The sequence below is a fragment of the Pyrenophora tritici-repentis genome, assembly GCF_003171515.1.
Source record: "Pyrenophora tritici-repentis strain M4 chromosome Unknown M4_contig_00026, whole genome shotgun sequence".
Lineage (NCBI taxonomy): Eukaryota > Fungi > Ascomycota > Dothideomycetes > Pleosporales > Pleosporaceae > Pyrenophora > Pyrenophora tritici-repentis.
In genome coordinates this window covers 21,762-39,563 of record NW_027093989.1, presented here as the reverse complement: position 1 = coordinate 39,563, position 17,802 = coordinate 21,762, and the positions used below count along the sequence as shown (strand labels likewise).

Below are 17,802 nucleotides of genomic sequence, written 5' to 3'. Positions count from 1 at the left end.
TAGTAGCGGTGATGCCGACGGGGGCAGGCAAGAGCTTGTTGTTCATGTTGCCGGCGTGGCAGAGCAGGGCGGCACGACGGTGGTGGTAGTGCCGTTGATCGCGTTGCGTGGCGACATGGCACAGCGGTGCAAGAAGCTAGGGATATCGTGCGTAGAGTGGCAGAGTCGGCGTCCGCCAGACGCAGCAGCGGTGGTGTTAGTGACGCCCGAGTCGGCAGTTGGAGAGGAATTTGCAACGTTTTTAAACCGGCTACGAGCGACGCGGCAGCTAGATCGGATTATTATCGACGAGTGCCATATCGTGTTAAACCGGCAGTACACGTTCCGCAAGCAGATGCAGCAGCTAGGTAAGCTAGTGGCTGTAGAGACGCAGATGGTCATGTTAACAGCAACGTTGCCACCAGCGAGGAGGACGAGTTATTCCGGCGAATGCATTTTGAGCGTGGGCAGGTAAGAATGTTTAGGGCACCAACAGCACGGAGCAACATAGCGTACCGGGTGGTAAGGGTAGAGAAGGAGAGGAAGAGACAGGAGGTAGAGGCAACGGTGTTGGCGATGGTACAGCAGAAGGTCCGAAAGTATAAGAGCGGCAAGATTGTAGTGTACGGCAACTCAGTGCCAAAGGTCAAGGGGTTAGCCGAGAAGCTCAAGTGCCATGCGTATCATCACCACGCGGTTGGCAAGGCAAGCATGTTGGAGGAGTTCATGGGCGGCAAGCAGCGGGTGATTGTGGCAACCAGCGCGTTGGGCATGGGAGTGGACGTGCCCGATATCCGGTGCATTGTCCACATGGATTGGCGTTTAGCGTGTTGGATTACGCGCAGGAGAGCGGGCGAGCCGGGCGAGACGGGGAGCGGAGCGAGGCCATCATGATGGTGCAGGACGGCGAGCAGCGAGCGGCGGATGACAAGCAGGGGAGGCGGAGCAGCGGTTGGTGCGAGCATACGTCGAAGGCATAGACGAGGCGGCGACATGTAGACGGGTAATGTTGGACGGGTATTTAGACAGGCGCGAGGCCGAGCGAGCTCGGTGCGAGGAGGGAGAGGAGAGGTGTGACGTATGCATGAGAGCCGACGGGGAGGAGATGGAGGAGGAGGAGATGGAGGAGGAGGAGATGGAGGAGGAGATGGAGGAGGAGATGGAGGAGGATGGAGGAGGTGAGGTGGAGGAGGTGGAGGAGATGGAGGTGGTGGAGGTGGCCGAGGGCGGCAGCAGCAACGAAGAAGAGGCGGAGACATTGGAGAGGGAGCAAGAAGAGGCGCGGCAGGCGTTTAATCAGCAGCAACGAGAGCAAGGCGGCCCGCGACAGAGATTGATACAGCAGCGCAGCAGGAGTTCGCCGACGTCGAGTGGCTGCGTAGGCAGCTGGCGCAATGGATAAACCGGTGTGGGTTATGCGAGGCGGTAGGGCAAGGATCGAGCGCACACGACGTACGGCAATGTTGGCGACAGGAGAGCCAGCGGATCAAGGAGTCGATTAAGAGGATGGAAGAGACAATTAAGTTTGAGCGTTATTCGGGCTGTTTTTGGTGTGGAGTGCCGCAGGAGATATGCAATCGGTGGGAAAGGAATAGTTTTGGGCGATATCAGAGAGTCCAAGACGGGGATTGCCAGTATAGAGGGGTATTAATAGGCGGGTTATTAAGTATAGCATTAGGGCGGAGCGAGGTAGGAAACCGATGGACGGCGCGGTTAGAGGAGTTCGGGGTTAGTAATTCAGGAGCAGGGCCGACGTTGTTTGAGTTTTTAGGAAAAAAGCGATTGTTAGAGACGGTTGAGAGCAATAACTTAGCAGGAGAGTTTTGTTGGATTACAAGATTAATAGGCGAGTAGAGGAAATATAGAGAGTTGTAACGTTGACGAGGGTAGCTCCAACAGCTCGAGTAGGTCGGATAGTGTAAGCAGCGATAAAGGCAAGAGCAGCAAGATCAGCGAGAGCGTAGGCAGGGTTAGCAGCAAGAGAGATAGCAGCAACAGTGACGATAGTAGCAGCAGTAAGAGTAGCGACGAAGGCGAGGGCAGCGAGAGCAGTGATCAAGGCGAGAGCAGCGAGAGTAGTGACGAAGGCGAGGGTAGTAAGATATTAGAGGTAGCGAAAGCAGCGGCAACAGCGAGAGCAATGAGAGCAACGACAAAGACGAGGGCAGAGAAGGTAACGAGAGCGGCGAGAGCAGTAAGAGCGCAGGCAGCGTTGGTAGCGAGAGCAATAGCTGCAACAGTGGCGATAGTGGCGATAGCGAGGGCAGCGACGACGGCGAGGATGGCGAGGATGGCGAGGATGGCGAGGACAGCGAGGGCAACTTGATGGCAGGTAGCGAAAGCAGTAATAGCAGCTTGAGCAGGGAGGAAAAGCGAGGGTCGTGACGACGGCGAGAGTAGCTCCGATAGCGAGAGCAGCAAGAGCGAGAGCAGCAAGAGCGGCAAGAGCAACGAGAGCGAGGCAGGCGAGGCAGGCGAGAGCAACGAGATGGCAAGTAGCGAGAGCGAGGCAGGCGAGGCAGGCGAGGCGGCGAGAGCAACGAGATGGCAAGTAGCGAGAGCGTAGGGAGCGAGAGAGGCGAGAGAAATAAGAGCAGCGACATGATAGGTACCGTTGGCAGCGAGAGCATCGAGAGCCGCGCATATAGCGAGAGTAACGAGAACAGAGCGAGTAGCGAGAGCAGCGACGACGGTAAGGACAGCGAGAGCAGGAGCCGCAGCGGCGAAAGGAGTTGTAGAAGCCGTAGCAGCGGTAGGAAGTGAGAAGCAGCGAGAGTAGCGCGAGCAGTGGGGGGACAGCAGGGACAGCGAGAGCAGTAGGGAAAGCAAGAGCAGGGGCAGAAGTAGTTATAGCGGCCGCAGGCGTAGTAGGAGCGGTGGGGAGTGAGGAGCAGAAGCGAGGATATCGATAGCAGCGAGAGCAGCGAGGACGGCGGGGATAGTAGGGATAGCGGGATCAGCTGTGAGAGAAGCGAGGATAGCGAGAGTAGGAAAGCAGGAGCCGCAGGCGCGATAGAAGTAAGAGTAGCAAGAGCAGTAAGAGCAGGATGTGTAGCCGCGAGGATAGAGGCAATTAAGGTAATTAAGGTGATTGCGATGATTGCGAGGACAGTAAGAGCAACAAGGGCAGCGCAAGAAAGGGGCGAACGGCAAGGGAATTAACTATTAAGTTAATTGTAGCGATTGCAAGGACAGCGGGAACAGCGAGGATAGTAAGGGCAGTAAGGGTAGAAAGGACAGCGGAAGCAGCGAGGACAACGAGGACAGCGAGGATTGTAAGGACAGCGGAAGCAGCGAGGACAACGAGGACAGCGAGGATTGTAAGGACAGCGGAAGCAGCGAGGATAATGAGGACAGCGAGGATAGTAAGAACAGCGAGGATAGTAAGGACAGTAAGAGTAGCGAGGATAGCGAAAGTAGGAGAGTAGCAGTAGCAATAGCAGTAGCCGGAGGTGTATATAAGCTGTAAGAGGTAAGAGGTAGAAGTAAGGATATTATAAGCAGCAAGGATAGCAGGGGCAGAAGCGGCAACAGGTGCAGGGGTAGTAGGAGTAGTAATAAGAATATTAAGAGCAGTGCAAGTTACAAGGACAAGGGACAAAGTAAGGACAGTAGAGATAGTAAGAGTATCAGGAGCAGCGAGAACAGAAGCCGTAGGATTGATAGCGAAGATATTAAGAGCAGCAAGGAAAGCGAAAGTAGCGAGGGTAGTAAGAGCAGCGACAAGAGGAGCGGTAGCGGCCGCCGAAACCGCAGTTACCGCAGGTGGAGGAGGCGTAGGAGGTAAGGGGCAGAAGAGAGCAGTAGAGACAGCGGGAACAGCGGGGAAAGCGAGAGCAGCAAGAAGGACGGGGATAGTAGAGATAGAGGAAGTGGCGAGAGCAGAAGCAGTAATAGGGAGGATTGCGGAATGCGGAGGAGTAAGAGCGGTAGGAGTAAGAGTAGCAAGAGCAGGACGTAGAAGTAAGAGCCGTAGGAGCAGGAGCAGTAAGAATAGCAGGAGTAGCAAGGGTAGGAGCTTTAAAGGCGGCAGCAACGAGGGTGTTACAAGCAGCGAAAATAATAGGAGCAGGGAGAGTGGTCGCAGTAAGGATAGCGATAGAAGCGAGGTTGGCGACAGCAGGGACAGTAGTAGTAGCAAGAATAGCGAGAGTAGCGAGAGCAATAGCAGTGAGAGCTAGAGCATTAAGAGTAGCAGCAATAAGAGCAGTAACCGTAGGAGTAGGCGCATTAAGAGTAAAAGCTGCAGGAGTAAGAGCAGTAAGGGCGGAAATAGTAGGAGCGTAATTAGCGAGAGCAGGAGCAGCGAGGACAGCAGGAGCAGCTGGAATGGCGAGAGCAGCAAGGACGGAGTGGATAGCAAGAATAGGAAGCGTAGGGGCCGCAGTGGCGATATTTGTAGAAGCGGCAGTAAACACAGGTGTAGTAGTAGCCGTAGGAGTAATAACGAGCATGTTAAAAGCAGCAAGGACGGCAGGAACAGCGGGAGTTGCAATAGTAGAACCCGTAACCGTAATTGAATAGACAGTAAGAGTGATAGTCGCGATAGAAGGAAAAGTTACAAGAATAGCAGCCGTAGCCGTGGTAGAAGCAAGAGTAATTATAATAGAGGCAAAGATAGTAACAGTAGTAAGAGTAATAAGCACAGTAAGGGTATAGTAAGAGCAAAAGTTTAAAGAAGAGTTATTTATGTTAAAAATAAGTATGCAGGTATAAAGCAAAGAAAAGAAAGATTCGAAAAGAGAGAGTATAAAGTTGGTGAGATTCATAATCGATAGATGAGGTAGGTAAAACAGGTATAGTTTGTAGTATATATTAGATAGTGTTTAAGAAAGAAATCAAGCATAGAATTAAGTAGGATTTAAGGATTAGGATTGTAGTAGAAGACAGAGCAAGTTATTAGGAATACATTAATAAGAAGATAGAAGAAAAGATTAAGTTTATATAAAAGTAGAGTCATAAGAAGAAGATATAAATAAAAAAGATATAAGAGATTATGTTTCAATAATATTAAAAAGAGATGTTAGAAAAGAAAGAAGAATAAAAGAAACCCGATATAATTTAAGAGGAGTATAGTAAAGGGAATAGAAGATAGGTAGAAAGAAGAAAGAGAGAGAAAGATAAGGAAGTTTATAGAGAAGGACATAAGAAGCAAAAGATAAAGAGAAAGAAGGAGAAGTAAAGAAAATAGAAAGAGAAGTAAAGAAAATAGAAAGAGAAGTAAAGAAAATATAGAGCAAGTAAAGAGAGAGTAGCAAGAACAGCAGTAGTAATAAGGATAAGGATAGAGTTAAGGTACAGTACAATAATGCATAGTGGGTATTTAAGCAACAGTAGTAAGACGAGGCAGGCCGTGTTGGACGTGCATACAGTAGGTAGAGTTTAAGTTTACCGACGCAGAATAGTGATAGAGGTATATAGGGTAGTAGATAATGCGATGCGGTATATAGACGGCGGTAGGCGAAGGACAGAGCCGACACAATATACAACAGTATTAGAGAACTAAGAGGTAGTAGGCAAAGGAGATAGTTGAAGAAGTATTTAGGTTGTGTTTAGTATAGCGAATGGTATAACGTGTGTATACAAGCAATAAGAAGATAATAGATACGGAGGAGATTAGACAGCAGATATAAAAGATTGTTAGTTTCGAGGGTATTTATAGCAAGGTTGTTAGGATTAGTATAGGGAAGCAAGAATAGAGTAGCATAGGGATAGATAGGAGGTTAGTAGAACAGAGAGTTAAAGTAAATTTAATAGAGGGATTCGTAAGACAGTTTTAGAGCAAGTAGGGGTTAGGGTGTACAGAAACGAATAGGTTAATAAGAGAGTTTTATTAGAGTCAGCCGTTTATAATAGAGGAGAACAATAAACAACAGAGGTTATTGCAGAGAAGGGTATAGGCCGAGGTAAAGGGAAGAAGAGAGAAGATATAGTGGCAATAGGAAAAGTTTCCGAGTTAGGGTATTTAGTAGATGTTATATAGATTAAGTGATAAAAGCGAGTAAATTAGATTAAAAATAAGGAGAGATAGAAATAGATGAAGAGGAAAGGAAAGAAGAGAGAGGAACAGAAGAGAGAGAGGGGAAGGATGGATGTGGTGGAGAGGAGAGATGAGGAGGGCAGGGAGGGTTGGAGCAGCAGGAGCAGGAGCAGGAGCGACAAGGCGGGTGGCGGAGGTGAATACAGCAGCGGCAACAGGAGTTTAGGGAGGTAGAGTAGTGAGGTAGGGAATTAGGATGGTAGGGGAATGGATAGGGAATATGCAAAGGGGCGGATAATGGGCGAAGCGAGGAAAATATAGGGAGATGTTGGTGAGGGGAGGGGGAAGTGTAAAAGAAGCGATTACGATTGTTTTAGAGCCGATTCAGTTTAAGGGTTATTAGGGGCGTTTTTGGTGGGAGGTAGAGTAGGAAAGGAATTGTTAGGGGCGGTATTAGAAGGTAAGAGATGCAAATTAACAGTATAAAGGAGTATTCACGGGGGGTTTATTAGGGCAGCGTTTAGGTAGAGGGAGGTAGGAAAGCGTTAGGGGGCGGGGTTAAAGGGGAGAAGAGGATTTATAGTAGATAAGACAGGGTTAGGGGTATAGAAGGAAGAAAGGGTTAGGGTTACAGAATGAAGAGAGGGATAGGTAAGAAATGAATAGAAGAATAAAAATATTCATAAGGAGATAAAGGAGGATTAGATTACAGGCAAAATAAGGTAGAAGAGCAATTCGTTAGGTAGTATGTAGAGGGGAAAGAGTGGGTAATAAGATATAGAAGGCGAGTATTAGAAAAGTATTTGGAGGGGCAAGGAGGCGAAGAGAGATATAAAGAAGAGGAGGAGAGATTTTTAGTGTGTAGACAAGCGGACAAGGAGATAGACAGCAGCAAAGAGCAGTAATAAAGAGGAGATATAGTAGAGAGGAGGGTAGAGCAGTAGGAGCAGGAGCGACAAGGCGGGTAGTAGAGTTTAATACGGCAGTGATAACAGGAGTTTAGGCAGGTAGAGTAGTAAGACAGGCAATTAGGATAGTAGGGGAATAGATAGGGAATATGCGAAGGGCGGGTGATAAGCAAAGCGAGGACAAAATAGGGAGATGTTAGTGACGGGGAGGAGAAATAAAAAGAAGCAGTTAAGATTGTGTTAGAGTAGATTTGTATAAGGGTTATTCGTTATGTATTTAGTAGGGAGTTAGGCAGGAGAAATGTAAGGGGTAGGAGAGGAATTGTTCGGGGCAGTATTGGATAGTACGAGACGCAAATTGATAGTGTAACAGAGTATTAATAGGGGGGTTAATAGAGGAAGAGGTAGGGTAGAGGGAGGTAAGAGAGTAGTGGAGGGCGCGGTTAAAGGGTTAGGGGTAGAGAGAGGAAGGGTCAGGGAGAGGAAGGGTCAGGGAGGGTAGAGAGGATCAGGGAGGGTAGAGAGGATCAGGGAGGGTAGAGAGGATCAGGGAGGGTAGAGAGGAGGGAGGGTAAAGAGGGTTAGGTATTATAGTATAAGAAGATAACTAGAGAAAGTAAGTAAAAAGAGTTAAGAATAATAAAGTGGATAGTAAATAATATATAGGGGGTTTTAGAGAGGAGGAAATATAAGAGAGTTTACTAGAAAATAAGAAAGAGGGGTTTCAGAGTAGGCAGAAGCGTAAAGCAAGAGCATAGGGCAGAGGAAAAGAGGAAAAGAGGTAGAGTTTAAAGAAGGCCGCCGGTTGCGGTAAGGAAGATGCAAAGGCGAGAGTAGTAGAAGAGAATATAAGAGAGGATTATATGTTAGGGGTAAATAGGTAAGAGGGGGCGGGGATTTAGGGGCGCAAAAGGAGGGTAGAGAAAGAAAATACAAGAGAGGTAGAGGTAAAGGGTTAGAAAGAGAGTTAGAATAGAATTTTTATAAGATAAGGTAGGTTTAGAGGACGCAGAGTTGTAGAGCGAAGTAGAGGGTAGGGTGTAAGAGTAGAGAGTAAGGAGTTAAAAGAAGTTAGATAGGGCGTATAAGTAGTAACACCCCGTTTTTAGGGTTAAGAAGTATTTAGGAGGAGAAAGGGAGAAGTAGGAAAAGAAGAGGGAGAGTAAGAGTAAGCCGTAAGGTGTCACAAAGAGGGTAGAGTAAGAGTAGAGGAGAGAGTAGAGGGGTGGTGGGTGGACCCGTAAGGTGTTACAAAAGGGTGGAGTAAGAGTAGTTATTGTAGGATTAATTAGGTTATAGGAACGCAGGCGGTGGAGTGAGTTCCGGGGGCGCAGTACAGCAAGTCAGACGGGGCAGATAGGACAGACAAGGAGGCGAAACAAGTAGTAAGGGGGAAGAGGAGGTTTCACAAGTAGGTAGGGCGAAGAGAGGGTTTCATAGGTAAGTAGGATATAAGAGAAAGGGGAGTGTTAGGAAGAGATAAGTAAGGTATTATAAAGAAGAGGAGTATGTGTTATAAGGGTAGATAGTAGCGTGTAAAGAGTAGAGTAAAGAGTAGAGTAAAGAGTAGATAGTAGAGAGTGTAGGAAGTTAAGAAGGAGTAGAAGTGGTAAAGGAAGAGAGGGAGTAGGTAATAAAAACGGTAAGAGAGAGTAAAACGCAGAAGGAAAAGTAAAGAAAGTAGGTAAGTAAAGAGAAGTAGTAGGTAGTAGAAGAAGAGAAGTAGAGAAATAAAGAAAGGTTACAGGGTTAGGGAGAGTAAGAAGGGTAAGGGAGTAGGGATAATAGAAGAGGATAGAAGAGATAGTAAAAGAGAAAAAAGAGAAGAGATATAAGAAGAGAGAAAGAGTGAAGAAGAGAGAGATGATAGTTAATATAATATAGAAAAGTAAGAAAATAGATATAAGAGAATAGAATAGTAATAAGAGAGTAAGAGCAGAAGTAAAGGAAAGGAAGAGAGAGAAAAAGGAAAATGAGAAGTAGAAGTGAAGAAGAAAGAGAGCAAGAAAGAGAGCAAGAGTAAAGAAAAGGGTAAGAGTAGAAGTAGAAGTAGTGAAAGCGGTAAGAGAGAGTAAAGTAGGTAGTAGTAGAAGAAAGAAGTATAGAAAGGAAGTAAAGAGGAGTAGTAGGTAGTAGAAAAGAGAAGTAGAGTGAGTAAAGAAAGTCGGAGAAGAAAGAGAAAAAGGGTGAGAAGAGGTAATGAGTAAGGAGTAGGAAGAGAAAGGTTAGAGAGTAGAGTTAAAAGTAAAAATTCGAAAGGGTTAGTAGAAGGAGAGAAAAAGGAAGGAGTAGGGAGTGAGGTAAGTAGGAGAGAAAGAGGTAGAAAGAAGAGGAAATAGGGAAAGTAAAGTAGATCAAGAGAGAGGAAAGGGAAGTTAGAGGAGTAAAAGAAGTTGAGAGAGGAAAAGAGGGGAGGTGTAGTAGTAGAGGGAGAGGGTAAGGGAGAGATTGAGGTAAGGGAGAGATTGAGGGTAAGGGAGAGATTGAGGTAAGGAGAGATTGAGGGTAAGGGAGAGATTGAGGGTAAGGGAGAGATTGAGGGTAAGGGAGAGAGTGAGGGTAAGGGATTTTAGGGAGGAGGAAATACAAGAGAGTTTAATAGAAAGCAAGAAAGAGGGGATTGAGAGTAGGCGGAAGGGCGAAGGGAGAGGGTAGGGCAGAGGAAAAGAGGTTAAGTTTCAAGAAGCCGGCCGTTGCGGTAATAATAATACAAAAGCGAGAGTAGTAGAAAAGAATATAAGAGAATATTATATTTTAGAGGTAGATAGATAAGAGAGGGCGCGGAGTTGTAGACGCAAAATAATAGTAGAGAAAGAAAATACAAGAGAGATAGAGGTAAAGGCAAAGAAAGAGAGTAAGAAGAGGAGTTTTATCAAGGTAAGATAGATTAAGGGGGCGCAGAGGGTAAATTGTAAGAGTAGAGAGTAGAGAAAGAAGAGAGAGAGAGTAAGAGTAAGCTGTAAGGTATCACAAAAAGGGTAGAGGAGAGGGTAGAGTAGAGAGAAGAAGTTTAACAAGTATAAGATAAAAGAAAGAAGAAATATAAAAGTAGAGAGAAGTAAAGAAGAAGAAGAGAATCGAAGAAGTATAGGAGGATAGAAAGAAAAGAAGGAGGTAAACGAAAAGAGAAAATAAATAAGAAGAGTATAAAAAAGATAGTTAGAAATTAAGACGAAGTAGATAAGGAAAGAGGTATATTAGAAGAAGAAAGGATAAAGAGAAAAGAGAGGAAAGAAAAGTAGATTATTAAAAGAGAAAGAAGAAGGTAAGAGTAGAAGTTGTGATGGATCAAACCTACGATCCCTCACGCGATCACGTGCCATACAATCACGTGCCACGCTGGCAGTTGGCCCGTGCGAGGAATAATAAAGTTCCCCTCGTACTTGTATATAGATCTGTACACACAATCTCACTTATTAGAGGCATCCTAACTATTGCAGTGTACTAGTGCCTTTACACTATTGTGTGTCAACCCCTACATACCTAGGATACTTCGCATCAGGCTCAGTTATCAGAAACACCGTCCGCGCCGAGCGCCGCCGCCGATTGAGCAACTGCGACTTGCTACATCGGGCAGAACAAGACGTTCTGCGACGGGTTAGGTCTTGACGACGAGGATCGCAAAGTATTGCGCTAGAAGCCCACGGGTGGAGACACCAGGCTCAACAAGCAAGTATTGCTCGTGAGGGTTGTCACCAACGCTGGTAGAGGACAGGTCCACCTACATCAACGGACAAGTAGGCAGAGGGCAAGGCATCGAGCTTCGAGAAGCGCGACCCTACGGTAAGCCCTGCGCAACACACGAAAAGACCAGAGACACCAGGCTCAACAGGCAAGTATTGCTCGTGGGGTTGTCACCAACGCTGGTAAAGGACAGGTCCACCTACATCAACGGACAAGTAGGCAGAAGGCAAGGCATCGAGCTTCGAGAAGCGCGACCCTACGGTCAGCCCTGCGCAACACACACGAAAAGATCATCGCGATGGCAAACCCGGCCAATACCCAGAATACCCAAGGTACCTCAGCCACCGGTGCCACCTTCGGGCAAGCTTCCCAGGATCCTACTCAATCACAGATGGGCCCGCCTCTCGTACCAGTACGAGCTTGCCTCTCCAACCGCCGAGAGAGCATGCTTCTGGCAGCCCATCCGTCATCCCAGCCATCAGTATCAGCTAGCGGCGACCTAGAGCCCATGACTGCTACACGCGAGATTGTCGGCATCGAAATCAACGACGTCCTGCTCGAATACCTCAAAGATTCTAACTACGTTTACCTCCGTTATACCGTTGACACCGAGTGGTTCGAATTACAAGAGGATCCCGAACCTGACGAGCACAGCAATGCCTTTTACTCCCTTAGCACAGGCCGAATCCGCACTGATGGCAACATCACCCACAACATCAACGACTTCACTGTCACTAACTCTAGTAACCTCCAGAAGAACGTGAAGGATCGTCCCGACTTCTGGTGGCGATTTATTGTCTCTACGCTAGTCTCCCTACGCAACTGCACTGACGCCATCAATAGGCATCTGCAGACTGTGGACCGCAATGAAGGAGAGACTCAAGCTCTACGAGACCGACTAGCGAATGTTGAAGCAGCCCTTGATGAAACTTCGAACAGTAAACAACTACAAGTTGGCATGGTTAGCAGCAACCTGTACAAGGAGAAGCTGACAGAGATCCGACGCCTCACCTCGGACATCGGAAAGCTCAAAGCTGCGTCAGAACAACTCCCCAACGTTCGCGATGACCCCGCCTTCAAAGCCCTCGCCGCTGAGCGCGACCTTGCCGCCACCGAACGCAATGAACTCAAGCAGAAGGTTGAGGACCTATCCCGCCGAGCCGATGAACCGGAGAGCGGTCCTAACTACGCAGAGTTGGCACAGAAGCTCAAGGAGGAGTCTGACAGCGCCGACTGGTGGGCAGACCAAGCTAAGGCCAACGCTGAGCTCTGCGACAAGTTCAAAGGACAAGCTGATCGCTATTCTATCGAGCTTAACCAGTATGATGTCAAGTACTCTAACATGGAGGCGAACAAGAACGAAGCTCTCGCCCTTAAGGATAAGGCTTACGATGAGCTCAACCTCCAGCTCACCGAGGCTAGACGTGAGACAAAAACGGTCACGACCGACTGCTGCAACATGAACCAACTATCAGCCGTACACCCTCTGGCGGCGCGAGCGATCTTACGACCCAGTACGGCCTGTACAATCAAGCGTTTTGCTACAGCGACCTGTAGATGGTACCGCTGACCAACTCACAAGATCCTCGCCGAGCTGGGTACACCCCATGGGATAACCGTACTCCCGTGCGCGACGCCTCGCTACCTCCTCCATCATCGAACCCATACGCCCCGCTCCTACAGTACCGCGACCGCCGCCCGTCGCGCCCTCTACCGCCGGTGGAGGATTCTCTTACAAACTCCCAGAACTTGAGACGTTCAAGGGCAAGGTCGACGACGACTACGAGCGGTGGCGCGAGATGGCAGTGGCCAAGTGTCGCACATACCCAGAGGACTGGCAAGCGGTTGACTACCTCAAGTTCCGCATTCAAGGCGAAGCTTACGAGCACATCCGAGATGTCAAAGCTCGCCATTTCCTAGATTTCCTAGAGACTCTCGACAGCCAGTATCTCACCTATGATCGGGAAGCTGACGCCGAAACCCTCATCGCCGACGGCTCGCTCCGCTACAAGTCTGGACAGAAGTTCATGGAGTGGAAGTCTAAGTTCACCTCTTGCATGCGAATCCTCAAACACAAGAACGCGACCCAGATCCGATACGCTCGCGAGTTCATGCGACCCGGGTTAGCTATCGCGACCACTGCCGGATCTCACAAGGATGAGACCATCCAGTCCTTCTTGCTGCGAGCGCAACACATCGACCAGGGACATCAACAGATTGACGCTGGCCGAAAATTAACTCCCGTTACGAAGACGCTGGTGCTAGCCGTACCCAAAAGTTGGTCACCTTCCGGACACCCGACACTCCAGGTCACAACAACGCCGCCAGCACGCATACGTACAAGAAGATGGCCTTCGAGCGGTCAGAGAAAGACAAGAAGCGTCTAGCTGACTTGAAGCTCTGCTTCAAATGTGGCAAGGATGACCATCAGATGAGGCACGAGACTGCCCCTGCCGCGGCAAGCCCTTCACTCCTTCTCACCAAATCCCCGCACTGGCTTCTTTGTACATCAATGCTCTCGACGCTTCCAACGAAGAGGAGCGAGACGAGGATACTGAGGAGCCGCTGGACGACAACGACTTAGTGGATGACGATGGCTTCTACGTCAACGACGAGGAACTACTTGAGCATTTAAATTAGGGGCTCCCGCGCAGAGCCGCGTGCGGGAGCTCAATTGGCGTAACGCAAAAAGACACCAGCGCCGTGTTCGAAACCAGCATCGCCGTTTCGAGATCGCTGCAGCCTTGCTGCTCGCCCCTGACGAAACGCCAACTATGACGGAGGTCCACTTCGTGTCCTCCGCCTCCATCGGAGGCAAGCCTTCTAAAGACTTCAGCCGACAACTCGAGTTTCCCGGCTCCGCTCTCACGCGACCTGATTGTTGGCAACCGATTTCTACCCTTATCGACACGGGAGCCAGCGCATGCTTCGTCAATCAGTCATGGGTTAACCAACACCGCCTAGATACTATGCCTGTGGCCAAACCCATTCGATTGTCACTAGCCAACGGCGGAGAAGTGGACAAGCTTACCCAGGCCGTTGATCTGCCCGTCCGACACGGAAGCCATACGCACAACGTCCTATGCTACGTCACCAATATCGGCAAGTACGACGTTATCCTAGGCATGAATTGGATGGACTATCACCAGCCTGCCCTCCACTTTGGCGACCAGCGATCACTCACCTTCGCTAAGGCAGGGTGCAAACTTAACTGCCTCCACGAAGGACTCCCAGAGACGGTTTACGAAAACGGAGTTTGTCACAGTCACGTACAACTAGTCAAGGGAGACTACCAGACAGGCGACACCACTACTAAGACGAACAAGGATGGTAAGGTGACGACTGAGGAGACTATGGCTGATATCTACCTCATCTCCGCTGCCGCTGCAACCGCACTCGCAGCCAAACATCCTGACCAGGTCATGGTTGGAACCCCGCCATTGGGCCAAGCTTGCGAAGCCCCCGATGAAGACCGAGAAGGCATCGGCGTAGCCGCAGTCTCGCAAACTGACTTTGAGAAGTACATGCACAAGATGGAGCAACCTTACATGACTAGAGACCAGATTGGCCAGCTGGTACCTGAGTGGGTGTTGGACGAACTACCTGATCTGTTCAACCCTCATCTGGCTCATCAACTCCCCGAACGAAGACCAGGAGTCGACCACCCCATCGACCTGCTTCCTGACACTACGCCCCCTAAGCCTCATGTCTACGGACTCACTCGTACCGAGACTGAGGCTGTTAAGAAGTATATCGATGACATGCTGCAAAAGGGCTTAATCAAGGCCAGTAACTCCCCGTTTGCGTCACCTGTCTTGATCGTCAAGAAACCTGGAGGAGGTCTCCGCATATGTGTCGACTACCGAGCACTCAACAACGTCACTAAGAAGAATCGAAATGCGCCACCAGCCATCAAAGAAACTCTAGCGCGCATGGCCAAAGTTCAGATTATGTCTCTCGTCGATGTTGTAGCCGCTTTCAACACCGTTCGGATTAAAGAAGGTGACGAAGAGAAAACCGCCTTCCTCACCCGGTACGGACTCTATGAGTATATGGTCATGCCCTTTGGACTGTGCAATGCACCAGGGACGTTCCAAAACTTCATCAACGAAACGCTGCGCGAATACTTGGACGTTATATGTACCGCCTACCTAGACGACATACTTATATATAGCGACAACGAGAAAGACCACCGTTCGCATGTCCTAAAGGTTCTCCGCAAGATTCAAGGCGCAGGACTATCGTTGGATCCCACGAAGTGCAAGTTCGAAACCAAGCGAGTCAAGTACTTAGGCTTGATCCTCACCACCGACGGCATCGAAATGGATCCGGAGAAGGTCTCCACTGTCCTCGATTGGCAACTGCCGAGATCAGTGAAGGACATGCAGTCTTTCCTCGGCTTCTGCAACTTCTATCGCCGGTTTATTAAAGGGTTCTCATATATCGCTAAGCCACTCACGGAACTCACCAAGGAGGGTAGTCAACGACATTTCCCTCTCCAAGCTAATGGACAAGCTGCGAAAGCCTTTGAACAGCTAAAGCTTGCGTTTAAAACAGCGGGCGTACTGTCCCACTTTGACCCAGATTTGGAAACGTGGCTCGAGACTGACGCGTCGGACTTCGTTACCGCAGCTATCCTCTCGCAGATGCACAAAGGTGTTCTACGACCTGTAGCGTTCTTATCACATAAGATGACACCTGCCGAGTGCAACTACGAGATCTATGACAAGGAGCTCCTCGCGATTGTTCGAGCATTCGAGGAGTGGAGGTTTGAACTGTCAGGTACTGATGATCCCATCTTGGTATTGTCAGACCACCAGGCCCTCCAGACGTTCATGACAACCAAACGCCTCAACCGACGGCAAGCTCGATGGGCTGAGTTCCTAGCTGAGTTCAATTTTAGAGTCAAATACCGTCCTGGTAAACAAGGAACTAAGCCCGACGCACTCACTCGCCGACCGGGCGATCTTCCAGCTAACGCCGAGGATGAGCGACGTCAACACCAGGTACAAGTGATCCTCAAGCCTGACCAGGTGGATCCTGAGTGTCGAGTTGCCACCTTTAGCTTCCACTTCGACGGTGGCTCCCGACACGCTGTATATCTGGCCAACGCCCTCGGTGACGAGCTCCGGACGTCCCCAGTCTCCTTGGCCATGATGATGTACCAAGACAGTGAAACGGACGACTTTAGCGACGAATACCTCTTCGCTCTCGGAGACACAGCGGAGGTCGATGACACGTCCGCTGCACCGCTTACGGAGCCGGACACGTCGCTGGACGAAGCCAATATCCTCCAGACCGTTCGACAAGCTTACCCGGATGACGACATCGTTCAAGTTATCCTCAAAGCCAAAGCTGATGGCCAGCGCCGCATCCCGTACCACCTAATTCACGGTCCAAACAGGATACGCTTAGAGCTTGGTGATTGCTCAATACACGACGGAGTCTTCTATGTCAAGAAGAAGGTCTACATCCCGAATCAGGCACCCTGCGCACCCGGATCATCGAACGCGTACACCGATCCTATTGCGGTGGCCATAGCGGCAAACACGGTAGCTACGACATGTTAAACCGCTGGTACTACTGGCCGAAGATGATAAATGATGTAGCACAGTACGTCAAGAACTGTTTGGCCTGTCGGAGATCGAAATCTTACCGCGATGGGAAACACGGGCTCCTACATCCACTCCCGATACCTGAGCGATATTGGAGTAGCATCAGCATGGACTATATCACGCACCTGCCTCCTTGCACCGATAACGGCCGCACATATACCAACGTCTTAGTGATTGTTGATCGGCTTAGCAAGAAGAAGAAGTTTATACCTGTGGTGGACCTAAAGGTTGATACCCTTGTGAAAGCCTTCGTCGAGTACGTGTGGCGTGAGGAGGGATATCCCGACAGCATCGTCAGCGACCGTGGAGCCCAGTTCCTCTCCATTTCTGGACACGTCTTTGTCAACGACTGGGTACCAAGCCAAAGTTGTCAACGGGCTATCACCCAGAAACCGATGGGCAGACGGAGAACGCCAACGCTTGGCTAAAACAATACCTCCGGTCATATATTAACTACGAGCAAGACAACTGGGCTCTCTTTCTTCCTATGGCAGAGTTCGAAGCTAACAACGCCATCAACGCTAGTACTGGGACTACCGCTTTCCGCCTCACTAAGGGCTATGACCCGAAGTCTGGTCTTGAACCACCTAAGGTGAACACTGGTCTCACTGCCCCAGCTCGCAGAGATCAAGACAACGCCAACAAGTTTGCAGAAAAGCTAGACGCGCTACGCAAAGCCCTTCGGCTCGAACTACAATGGTCACAAGCTAAACAGGCGGAATACGCAAACGACGCCCGGCTCCCAGCGCCTGAGTTTAAGTCCCTTCACTGTCACACGCGTCATTGACAATATGGCTTACGAACTACTCCTGCCTCCAGAGATGGGCAAGCTCCACAACGTCTTCCACCCGTGGTTACTACACTTACACGAGGAGGCTCCGCTGCCTGGTCAACTGCGCGATTCCGCACCAGCTGAGTTCGCCGATCCCGACGAGGAAGATGGTACAAGCTATGAAGTGGAAGCCGTCCTAGACTCCCGCGTCAACAAGAGACTTAAAGACCCCTACTCTCGCAGCGGTCTTCTCCAATACTTAGTGCGATGGACCAACTACCCCGCCGGCACCGACAACCCATCTTGGGAACCATACATGAACCTGGTGGACTCCGCAGACATTGTCCAACAGTACCATGAGTCCCGCCCTAAAGCTCCAGGACCACATCGAAAGTTTGCGACGCTCGCAGGCAAACAGGATTTACTTATGATTACAGTGATCGCATCCTCTAACAATCCTAAGCCTCCACCAGGAGCCCCGACGATACAGCAGACGGAGGAGACTATTGGCCCGCGTAGCTTTCGCAATACCGGCAACATTGCTGTTTAGTGGTGGCTGAATAATTAACCTTGGTGTTCTTGGGTGGTCTGCTCGATGGTGTTGTTGGGTTGTCTTGGTGCCTTTCGTCGGTCTCCATTTCGTCGTCCAGTGTGCTTGAGGTCCGGAGGTCTTCTGGTAGCTGGACTACGATAGTGTCGCTATCTGGGCCATTTTAGCCTCTCTGTTGTCTTGTTGTTGTTGTTTCTTGGCTTGGTCTGTGCGTTTGCTTCTGAAAGTTCGGACGCGTCGCGTTTGGGGTACTAGACTCCTTGTATCTCCACAACCACGCGGCTGCACGGCTTGGGAGTAGTCGGAATCTATTT

The 17,802-nt window shown here is 49.4% G+C and overlaps 5 protein-coding genes across 5 annotated transcripts; 4 read left to right on the top strand and 1 right to left on the bottom strand.

Annotated features, from left to right (window-relative positions):
* Positions 1–27: 27 nt before the first annotated feature.
* PtrM4_152880 (uncharacterized protein) lies at positions 28–873 on the top strand (the record flags this gene model as incomplete). Its single annotated transcript, XM_066110227.1, has 2 exons — positions 28–347; positions 374–873. Coding segments are annotated over 2 exons (820 nt in total), but the record flags the coding sequence as incomplete, so codon positions are not given.
* Positions 874–2,034: 1,161 nt separating this feature from the next.
* Positions 2,035–4,433, bottom strand: PtrM4_152870 (uncharacterized protein; the record flags this gene model as incomplete). Its single annotated transcript, XM_066110226.1, has 2 exons — positions 2,035–2,300; positions 4,028–4,433. The coding sequence occupies 2 exons, from the start codon at positions 4,431–4,433 to the stop codon at positions 2,035–2,037; spliced, it is 672 nt and encodes a 223-aa protein (XP_065958759.1).
* Positions 4,434–10,849: 6,416 nt separating this feature from the next.
* Positions 10,850–13,191, top strand: PtrM4_152860 (uncharacterized protein; the record flags this gene model as incomplete). Its single annotated transcript, XM_066110225.1, has 4 exons — positions 10,850–12,028; positions 12,134–12,233; positions 12,298–12,888; positions 12,983–13,191. The coding sequence occupies 4 exons, from the start codon at positions 10,850–10,852 to the stop codon at positions 13,189–13,191; spliced, it is 2,079 nt and encodes a 692-aa protein (XP_065958758.1).
* A 134-nt stretch (positions 13,192–13,325) lies between these two features.
* PtrM4_152850 (uncharacterized protein) lies at positions 13,326–16,121 on the top strand (the record flags this gene model as incomplete). Its single annotated transcript, XM_066110224.1, has 1 exon — positions 13,326–16,121. One exon carries the CDS (start codon positions 13,326–13,328, stop codon positions 16,119–16,121), a length of 2,796 nt encoding a protein of 931 aa, XP_065958757.1.
* Positions 16,122–16,273: 152 nt separating this feature from the next.
* PtrM4_152840 (uncharacterized protein) lies at positions 16,274–17,488 on the top strand (the record flags this gene model as incomplete). Its single annotated transcript, XM_066110223.1, has 3 exons — positions 16,274–16,519; positions 16,570–16,865; positions 16,921–17,488. 3 exons carry the CDS (start codon positions 16,274–16,276, stop codon positions 17,486–17,488), a joined length of 1,110 nt encoding a protein of 369 aa, XP_065958756.1.
* Positions 17,489–17,802: the final 314 nt, after the last annotated feature.